General features: G+C 57.2%; 1 protein-coding gene across 1 annotated transcript; it reads left to right on the top strand.

The window, feature by feature from the left end:
• The first annotated feature begins 878 nt into the window (after positions 1 to 878).
• Positions 879 to 10,085, top strand: LOC138836031 (arylsulfatase L-like). The gene is made up of 11 exons (XM_070034561.1): positions 879 to 900; positions 1,139 to 1,198; positions 2,011 to 2,175; positions 3,591 to 3,712; positions 4,335 to 4,469; positions 4,703 to 5,621; positions 6,782 to 6,918; positions 7,738 to 7,872; positions 7,961 to 8,123; positions 8,984 to 9,105; positions 9,754 to 10,085. Exons 6-11 carry the CDS (start codon positions 4,705 to 4,707, stop codon positions 10,083 to 10,085), a joined length of 1,806 nt encoding a protein of 601 aa, XP_069890662.1. The 5' UTR covers positions 879 to 900; positions 1,139 to 1,198; positions 2,011 to 2,175; positions 3,591 to 3,712; positions 4,335 to 4,469; positions 4,703 to 4,704.
• Positions 10,086 to 10,964: the final 879 nt, after the last annotated feature.

Genomic DNA, 10,964 nt, shown 5'->3' with positions numbered 1-10,964 from the left:
CACTCTCATTTCCGCTCCTAGCACAGGCCACGCCCTCCTGGGGCCCTCATACATTCCCAGCACAGGCCACGCCCTCCTGAGACCCTCACTTCCTTCCCAGCACAGGCCACGCCCTCCTGAGACCCTCACTTCCGCCCCAGCGCAGGCCACGCCCACATAGGTCCCTCACTTCCGCCTCATTGCAGGCCACACCCTCCTGAGACCCTCACTTCTGCCTCATTGCAGGCCACGCCCTCCTGAGACCCTCAGTTTAGCTCCAGCACAGGCCACGCCCTCCTGAGTCCCTCACTTCCTCCCCAGCACAGGCCACGCCCTCCTGAGCACAGGCCACGCCCTCCTGACACCCTCATTTTCTCCCCAGCATAGGCCACGCCCTCCTGACCACAGGCCACGCCCCCTGAGACCCTCACTACATTCCCAGCACAGGCCAAGCCCTCCTGAGTCCCTCACTTCCTCCCCAGCCCAGGCCACGCCCTCCTGAGCTCTGGCCACGGCCTACTGAACGCAGGCCATGCCCCCTGGGCACAGGCCACCCTCCCTGATGGTCCTGACTATTATTGCAGCCTTCCATGTAGTTCTCGAGGTTTCCCGCCTCCCCTTCCTCCTGCCTCTGCCAGGCCTGGATATTTCTTGGCGCCCAGCCCAGCAACTCCAGGCTTTTCCCTTCCTTCCCCGCCTTCCCCTTCAGCACCACATCCTGTTCCTTTCTAAGGAACAAAGGGGACTTTTATTTTGGAGGGGGGGGAATGTTGTGCTTTCCAAGGAACAAGGGGACTTTTATTTTGGAGGGATGTTGTGGAGTTCTGGCTGCTGGAGTGACATGGACATTTGAGCCCTGCGAGCTTCCTGGCTGGCAGTGAGAGCAGCAGGCCCAGGCGCTGATGGCAGAGAACTGTGGATGTGAGTTCGTCCTCTGGGGAACACGGGGAGAGGTGTGGGGACCGGGGGTGGGAGGGCTTCGATTGGTCTATGAAGCCCCCACCCCCGATGTTCCACCATGCCCCGGGGTGGGGGTTGCAGGGCCCCGCCACAGGCCTGGAAAGACGAGGTGAGGGGCTGATGTACTGGTGGGGGCAACAGCAGCCTGGCCCTGGGGTGGCCGGATGTTACTCAGCTCTTCCCCACTTCCTGCTTCCAGCATTCTCTTCCATGAAACGGGGAGCATCATGGGAAGGACGGGATCCTGGATGCCAAGTTGGTCAGGAGAAGGCCTGGAGGGAGGGGGAGTCCTTCCATCCCTCTTCCCATTCACCCATCCATCCATCCACCCATCCATCCATCCACCCAACCATCCATCCACTCACCCACCCATCCATTCATCCATCCATCCATCCATCCATCCACCCATCCATCCATCAATCCATATCCCCATCCATCCATCCACCCACCCACCTATTCATCCACCCATCCACCTATTCATCCATCCACCTATTCATCCATCCATCCACCCACCCATCGATCCACCCACCCATCCATCCACCCATCCATCCATCAATCCATATCCCCATCCATCCATCCACCCACCCACCTATTCATCCACCCATCCACCTATTCATCCATCCACCTATTCATCCATCCATCCACCCACCCATCCATCCAACCATTCATCCATCCACCCACCCATCCATCCACCCATCCATCCATACACCCAACCACCCATCCATCCACCCATCCACCCACCCATCCATCCATCCACCCATCCATCCATCCACTGTGCATCCATCCATCCACCCATCCATCCATCCACCCATCCACCTATCCATCCATCCATCCATCCATCCATACATTCATACATACATCCACCCATCCACCCATCCATCCACCCATCCATCCATCCATCCACCCATCCATTCATCCACCCATTCCCCATCCATTCATCCATCCAACCATCCATCCATCCACCCATCCATTCACCCATCCATCCATCCATCCACCCATCCACCTATCCATCCATCCATCCACCCATCCATCCACCCATCCACCCCTCCTCCTCCTCTCTCACCTCCTCAGGTTGCACAGCGGCTGCGCAGCCCCACCCCTCGCCTTCCTCCTCCTCCTCCTCCTCCCCCCTGGCCCTTGCGCAGGCCCCACCCCCTCGCGCCCCAACTTCCTGCTGCTCTTGGCCGATGACCTGGGCCTGGGCGACCTGGACAGCTTCGGGAACCGCAGCCTGCGGTGAGCAGAGGGGGAGGCCCGGATGTGGGGCCTTAGTTACCCGGATGTGGGAGCTCAGATCCCTGGATGTTCCACCAGGAGAACTGTATAGACATCTAGTAACTCAGTTCCCCAGATGTTGGATGTTAGTGCCCCGGATGTTGGATATCATGTCCCGGGATGTTAAATCTTAGTACCCCGGATGTGGGAGATCATGTCCTCAGATATTGGACTTAAGTGCCCCGGATGTAGGAGCTCAGGTCCCCAGATGTTGGAGGTTAGTGCCCCGAATGTGGGAGCTCAGGTCCCCGGATGTGGGATGTTAGTGCCCCGGATGTTGGAGGACAGGTCCAAGGATGTTAGATCTTAATGCCCCAGATGTGGGAAATCAGGTTCTCGGATGTTAGGTTAGTGCTCCGGATATTGGAGATCAGGTCCCTAGATGTTAGATGTTAGTACCCCGGATGTTAGATGTCAGGTGCTCGGATGTTGAAGATCAGGTCCCCGGATGTTGGAGATCAGGTCCCCGGATGTTGAATCTTACTGCCCCGGATGTTGGATATCAGGTCCCCGGATGTTACATGTTAGTATCCCGGATGTTCGAGCTCAGTTCCCCGGATGTTCCACCAGGAGATCTGTATAGACATCTAGTGGACCTCACGTCCCCGGATGTTGGATGGTAGGTCTCCGGATGTTGGAGTTCAATTCCCAGGATGTTGGATCTCAGTTCCCTGGATGTTGAAGATCAGGTCCCCGGATGTTGGATATCAGATCCCTGGATGTGGGATGTTAGTGCCCCGGATGTTGGAGATCAGGTCCTCGGATGTTAAATCTTAGTATACCCCAGATGTGGGAAATCAGGTTCCCGGATGTTACATGTTAGTACCCCAGATGTTGGAGATCAGGCCCCCGGATGTTGGACCTCAGATCCCTGGATGTTGGATGTTAGGTCCCCGGATGTTGGAATTCAATTCCCCGGATCTTGGATCTTAGTACCTCGGATGTTGGATGTCAGGTCCCTGGATGTTTGAGATCAGATACCCAGATGTTTGGCCCTCAGGTCCCCGGATGTTGGGCCTTAGACCCCGGATGTAGGAGCCCAGTCCACAGATATAGATCTTAGTACCCTGGAATGTGGGATCTCAGGGCCCCAGATGTTGGATCTTAGATCTCCAGATGTTGGCCCTCAGGTTCCCAGATGTTGGATGCCAGGTCCCCAAATGTTGGACCTCAGGTCCCCAGATGTTGGATCTTAGTACCCCGGATGTGGGATCTCAGGTCCCCGGATGTTGGATCTTAGATCCCCGGATGTGGGATCTCAGGGCCCCAGATGTTGGAGTTTAGCTCCTGGGATTTTGGGCATTAGATCCCCGGATGTTAGACCCCAGGTCCCCGTATGTTCTTGGCTGTGACTCAGTTTCCCTCTCCCCACACAGCATCCCGCACCTGGACGGCCTGGCCCGCGATGGCGTGCGGCTGACCCAGCACCTGGCAGCAGCGTCCGTCTGCAGCCCAAGCCACGCAACCTTCCTGACGGGACGCTACCCTGTGCGCCTGGGTCAGTATGGGGGGGTGGGACATCCGGGGAATGGAAGGAGCGGTGGGGGGGGAGGCGGGGTCGGGACATCCGGGGATCTGAGAGCCAACATCCAGGGTACTAAGATCCAACATCCGTGGACCTGATATCCAACATCTGGGGATCTGAGACCCAACATCCGGGGATCTAAAGCCCAACATCCGGGGAACTGAGCACCAACATCAGGGTACTGAGCTCTGACATCCAGGGACTTCATCTCTAACATCCGGGTTACTAAGATCCAACATCCGGGGATCTGAGCACCAACATCCAGGGCACTGAACTCTAACATCCGGGGACCTTATCTCTAACATCCATTGTACTAAGATCCAACATCCGGGGATCTGAGGCCTAACATTCTGGGAATTGAACTCCAACATCCGAGGATCTGACATCCACCATCCGGAATACTAAGATCCAACAACCGGGAACCTGAGCCCCAACATCCGGGGAACTGAGCTCCAACATCTGGGGATCTGAGGGCCAACATACCCGAATCTGAGCTCCAATATACGGGGTAGTAAGATCCAACATCCAGGGAACTGAGCTACAACATTCGGGTAACTGAAGTCCAACATCTGGGGTCCTGATATCCACCATACAGGGCACTGAATTCCATCATCCGGGGATGAGGGCCAACATCCGGGATACTAACATCCAACATCCGGGGAACTGAGGCCCAACATCTAGGGCACGGAGGTCAACCAGAGGGAGGGGAGGACTTCTCTGAGGATCTCAGGTTCAAATCCCTGAGACTCTGGGACTTCCCCCCTGAACCACCAGGAAACCGGAAGTGATGCCATATTGGTTTCCCCCGAGGGCTCCCAGGGCTGGGGTCCTTTCCACCCCGGGTGGGCAGGTCCCAGGCTATCCCAGACACAGCAGGCCTTCCCCCTGAAGGTGCTAGATGCCCCCTCCTTACCCAGGACGCCATCATCACTGACCTAGGGTCCTTCTCCTCTCTCTTGGAAGGCATGGTGACCACCAACGGGGCGCGCGTGCTGCAGTGGGCAGCCGTGTCTGGCGGGCTGCCCACTTCCGAGATCACCTTCGCCAAGATCCTGCAGCAGCAGGGATATGCCACTGGCCTCATAGGAAAGAGAGAAGTCATCCATCCACCCATCCATCTATCCACCCATCCCCCATCCATCCATCCATCCACTCATCCATCCATCCATCCACCCATCCATCCATCCATCCACCCCTCCATCCATCCATCCATCCACCCATCCACCCATCCATCCATCCATCCACTCATCCATCCATCCATCCACCCATCCACCTATTCATCCATCCATCCATCCACCCACCCATCCATCCATCCATCCATCCATCCATCCATCCATCCACCCATCCATCCACCCACCCATCCATCCACCCATCCATCCACCCATCCACCCATCCACCCATCCATCCACCCATCCACCCATCCATTCACTCATCCATCCATCTCTTCCCCTCCAGGCAAATGGCACCTGGGCCTCAACTGTGAGTCCCCCACTCACCACTGCCACCACCCCCTGAACCATAGGTTCGACTCCTTCTTCGGGGTCCCCTTCACCCTGATGGGGGACAGCCTGCAAGCGGAGCCCTCGGAGAAGCGAGTGCGTCTGCAAGGGCCCCTGGACCTGGGGGCGCAGCTGCTGCTGCTTTCCCTGCTCTGCCTGGCCGCTGGGAAGCTCACGGGCCTGCTGGGCCTGCGCTGGGTGCCCAGGGTGCTGGGCCCCGGATGTGGGGCCTTGCTCCTGGCCTGCACCTCCTGCCTCCTAGGTGTCTTCATCGTCCACGCCGACTGCTTCCTGATGAGGGATCACCAGGTCGTCCAGCAGCCTCTGAGGTTCGAGGCCAGCGCGGGGCTGTTCTTGCGGGAGGCTGAGGCCTTCATCCACAGGTCAGCCTGGGGCTGGGGAGGGGGACAGATGCCATCTACTAGTTCTCTATAGTCAACTGGTAGACCTTAGATCCCCGGATGTACATCCAGTAGATCTCTATAGTCAACTGTCAACCTCAAATCCCCGAATGTTCCACTAGGAGATCTCTATAGGCATCTGGTAGACCTCAGATCCCCGGATGTACATCCAGTAGATCTCTGTAGTCAACTGGTCAATCTCAAATCCCTGGATGTTCCATCAATAGATCTCTATAGACATCTGGTAGACCTCAGATCCCCTGATGTACATCTACTAGATCTCTATGGTCAACTGGTAGACCTCAGGTGCCCAGATGTATATCCAGTAGATCTCTATAGTCAACTGTCAACCTCAAATCCCCGGATGTTCCATCAATGGATCTCTATAGACATCTGGTAGTCCTCAAATCCCTGAATGTTACATCTAGTACATCTCTATAGACATCTGGTAGACCTCAGGTTCCCGGATGTTCCATCAGTAGATCTGCAGAGACAACTGGTAGACGTCAAATCCCAGGATGTTACATCCAGTAGATCTCTATAGACATCTGGTAGACCTCAGGTCCTTGGATGTTCCATCTAGTAGATCTGTAGAGACATCTGGTAGACCTCAGATCAGACCACGATCAATCATTGGTAGTATTGATCAGATCATGATCGATTATTGGTAATAACTGTTCAGATGATGTTCGATTATTGGTAATAACTGATCAGCTCATGTTCAATTATTGGTATTATCGATCAGATGATGTTCGATTATTGGTATTATCGATCACATCACGATCGAATATTGGTATTATTGATCAGATCCTGTTCGATTATTAGTAATATCTGATCAGCTCATGTTCTATTATTGGTCATATCGATCAGATGATGTTTGATTATTGGTAATAACTGGTATTTTCAATCAGATCACTATTGATTATTGGTATTATTGATCAGATCATGATCGATTATTGGTATTATCGATCACATCACGATTGATTATTGGTATTTTCGATCAGATCAGGATCGATTATTGGTATTTTCGATTAGATCAGGATCGATTATCAATCATCTGATCGATTATTGGCAATACCTGATCAGGTCGGTTATTGGTGAGGTTATTGATGATGGGGGCGGGGTCTGACGTGGGTCCGCAGGCACCAGGCCCGCCCCTTCTTCCTCCTTGTCTCCTTCCTCCACGTCCACGTCCCGCTGGTCACCTCACCCGCCTTCTGGGGCTGCAGCTCGCACAGCGCCTACGGCGACAACGTGGAGGAGCTTGACTGGATGGTGGGTGAGTGCAGGGGGGGAACTGAGGCACGGTGCGTGGGATGGGGGAAACTGAGCACTGGGGTGGGGTGAGCGGGATGGGGAAACTGAGGCACAGGGTCGGGGTGAGCGGGATGGGGAAACTGAGGCACGGGGGTGGGGTGAGTGGGTTGGGGGAAACTGAGGCACGGAGATGGGGTGAGTGGGATGGGGGAAACTGAGGCATGGGAACGGGGTCAATGGGTTGGGGTAAATGGAGGCACGGTGCACTTGGATAAACTGAGTCACTGGGCATGTTGGGGGTAAACTGAGGCATGGTGCACTTGGGTAAACTGAGGCATGGTGCATGTTGGGTAAACTGAAGCACGGTGCATGTTCAGGGTGAACTGATGCACGGTGCATTTGGGTAAACTGAGTCACTGGGTATTGGGGTAAACTGAGGCACGGTGTATTTGGGTAAACTGAGTCACTGGGCATGTTGGGTAAACTGAGGCATGGTGCATGTTGGGTAAACTGAGGCACTGGGCATATTGTGTAAACTGAGGCATGGTGCATGTTGGGTAAACTGAGGCACGGGGACGAGGTGAGTGGGTTGAGTAAACTGAGGCACTGGGATGGGGGTAAACTGAGGCCCAGTGAGCATTGGGTGTAAACTGAGGCACAGTGCCTGTTGGGTAAACTGAGTCACTGGGCATTGGGGATAAACTGAAGCACGATGGAAATTTGTAAACTGAGTCACGATGCATGTTGGGTAAACTGAGGCATGGTGCATGTTGGGGGTAAACCGAGGCACGGTGGACGCTGGGGGTAAACTGAGGCACGGATCCATTGCCCCCCCCCACAGGGCGACTGCTGGCGGCGCTGGACAGTGCAGGGCTGGGGCGCCGCACCCTTGTCTACTTCACGTCAGATCACGGTGCCTCGCTGGAGGCCCGGGCCTGGGGCGCCCGCCTTGGGGGTTCCAACGGCGTGCACCAGGGCGAGGGGGAAACTGAGGCAGGATGGGCGGGGCCTCCCACGCGGCCCGACCCCGCCATTGACCTTTGCCCTTCGCTCCCCCCTTGCAGGTGGCAAAGGCATGGGTGGCTGGGAGGGTGGCATCCGGGTTCCTGGGCTGGCGTGCTGGCCTGGGACGCTGCCTGCAGGGCGCCTGGTGCCTGAGCCCACCAGCCTCATGGACCTGTTCCCCACCGTGGTGCGCCTGGCCGGGGGCTGGGTTCCGGCGGACAGGTAGTCGTTCGCCGGCCTGGTTCCGCACGGGGTGGGGTGGAAGGGAGGTCATCCGGGGCCTCAGGGATCCTGAGGGGGGGAGGCTGAGGCCTGCACATCCGGGTCTCTGGGGGCTCAGAAGCCTACACATCCGGGTCTCTGAGGGCTCAGACCTGCACATCCGGGTCTCTGGGGGCTCAGGAGCCTGCACATCCGGGTCTCTAAGACCCAAGACCCGGGGCTCAGGCATGGACATCCGGGTCTCTGAGGTCTCAGAAGCCTTTACATCCGGGTAACTAAGGGCTCAGGCCTGCAAATCCGGGCCTCTGAGCACTCAGAAGCCTGGATATCTGGGTCTCTGAGGACTCAGGCCTTCATATCGGGGTCTCTAAGGCATCAGGGCTGCACATCCAGGTCTCTGAGTACCTAGGCCCAGGTCTCAGTCCTGGACATCCGGGTCTCTGAGGGCTCAGGACTGCACATCTGGGTCTCTGAGGGCTCAGAAGCCTGCACATCCGGGTCTCTGGGATCTCAGGCCTGCACATCCGGGTCTCTGGGGGCTCAGAAGCATGGACATCCGGGTCTCTGAGCGCTCAGAAGCTTGGATATTCGGCCCTCTGAGGCCTCAGGCCTACACATCCAGGTCTCTAAGACCAGAGGCCTGGGTCTTAGACCTGCACATCCGGGTCTCTGAGGGCTCAGAAACCTGGACATCTGGGTCTCTGGGATCTCTGGCCTGCACATCCGGGCCTCTGAGCACTCAGAAGCCTGCACATCCGGGTCTCTACAGGCTCAAGCCTTGACATCCGGGTCTCTGGGGGCTCTGGCCTGCACATCCGAGTCTCTGAGCGCTCAGAAGCCTGCACATCCGGGTCCCGCAGGGAGGTGGACGGCGAGGACCTGATGCCCGCGCTGCTGAGGACAGCGCAGGCCGCAGGCCACAACTTCCTGCTGCACTACTGCGAGGCCCGGCTGCACGCCGTGCGCTGGTTCAACCGCCCAAGTGAGTGCCTCAACCTCCGCCGGGCCCCAGGGCGGGGGAGGGAGCTGCATGCGAGCGCACAGGGACCCGGATGCAAGGCCTGGGGTGGGAGACCTGGATGTGGGAATCCTCGGATGTGGGAATCCCGGGATGTGAGGACCTGGATGGAAGGCATGAGATGGGAATTCCCGGATGTAAGGTCCCGGATGTGAAGTCCCCGATGGGAATTCCCAGATGTGAGACTCCAGATGTGAGGTAGTGGATGAGAATCCCTGGATGTGAGGCCCCGGATGTGAGATCCCGGATGTGAGGCCTCGGATGGGAATCCCCAGATGTGAGGCCCCGGATGTGAGGTCCCAGATGGGAATCCCTGGCTGTGAGGTCCCGGATGTGAGGCCCCGCATGTGAATCCCCGGATGTGAAGTACCACATGTGAATCCCCGGATGTGAGGGCCTGGATGTGAATCCCTGGATGTGAGGTCCTAGATGGGAATCCCCGGATGTGAATACCCAGATGTGAGGTCCTGGATGGGAATCCCGGATGTAAGGTCTTGCGTGTGAATGCCCTGATGTGAATCCCCGGATGTGATGTCCTGGATGTGAATTCCCGGATGGGAATCCCCGGATGTGAGGCCCCGGATGTTACTCCTTTCTCCCCACCCCCCGCAGGCTGCACGGTGTGGAAGCTGCACTTCGCCACTCCGTGCTTCCACCCGCCGGGCTCGGGCGCCTGCCTCGGTTTCCCTGCCTGCGCCTGCTCCGGGCGGCGCATGACCCGCCACCGGCGGCCACTGCTCTTTGACCTGACGGCGGACCCGGGGGAGACCCGCCCGCTGCGGGGCCCGATGGCGACGCGCAGGCGCGTGGAGGCCGCAGTGGCCTGGATGCTGTGCACGCGCCACCCCCGCGCGGCCCCGCCCCTCGCCCTGCACACAACACCTGGAGCCTGCGCCTGCAGCCCTGCTGCGTGCCCGGACCGCTCTGCGCCTGCGACCACCTGATCCCCGACCTCTGACCCCGACCCGACCCCCAACCCCCAACTGCCCGGGGCTATGGCAGATCCTGGCCTGCGCCTCTCACATCCGGGGACTCACATCCGAGTATTAAACATCCAGGTATACTCAAATACAGAGATTCCCACATCCGGGGATTCCCACATACAGACTCTCCACATCCGGGGATTCCTACATCTGGGGATTCTCACATCCGGGGATTCTCACTTCTGGGGACTCACATCCGGGGATTCCCGGGGATGTATTCACACATCCGGAGAATCCTACATCCGGGGACTTTTACACCCGGAGAGTCTCACATCCAGAGACTCTCACATCCGGGGATTCCCACATACAGACTCTCACATACGGTGATTCTCACATCCGGAGATTCTCACATCCAGAGATTCTCACATCCAGAGATTTCCACATCCGGGGATTCTCATATCCGGGGATTCCCACTTCCAGGGATGCTCAGACCAGGGAATTCCCACATCTGGGGAAATCTCACATCCAGGGACTCTCACATCCGGGGATTCTCACATTTTTGGATTTTCACATCCGGGAATTCTCAGATCCAGGGATTCTCACATCCGGGGATTCCCACAGCCAGGGATTCTCACATCCAGGGATTCCCACATCTAGAGATTCCTACATCCCGGGATTGTCACATCCGGGGACTTTTACATCCAGAGACTCTCACATGTGGAGACTCTCACATCTGGGAACTCCTACATCTGGGGATTCCCACATCCGGGGATTTTCACATTCAGAGAGTCTCACATCATGGGATTCTCAGACCCAGGGCTTCACATATCCTGGGACTCTCACATCCTGAGCCTCTCATCCTTGAACTCCACCTCGGGCCTCCCATCCAGGGCCTTTCCC

Source organism: Dipodomys merriami, unplaced genomic scaffold (genome assembly GCF_024711535.1).
Source record: "Dipodomys merriami isolate MVZ:Mamm:240054 unplaced genomic scaffold, mDipMer1.0.p SCAF_247, whole genome shotgun sequence".
Taxonomy (NCBI): Eukaryota; Metazoa; Chordata; class Mammalia; order Rodentia; family Heteromyidae; genus Dipodomys; species Dipodomys merriami.
The sequence above is the reverse complement of the archived record's forward strand: the minus strand, read 5'-3'. Positions and strand labels throughout refer to the sequence as shown.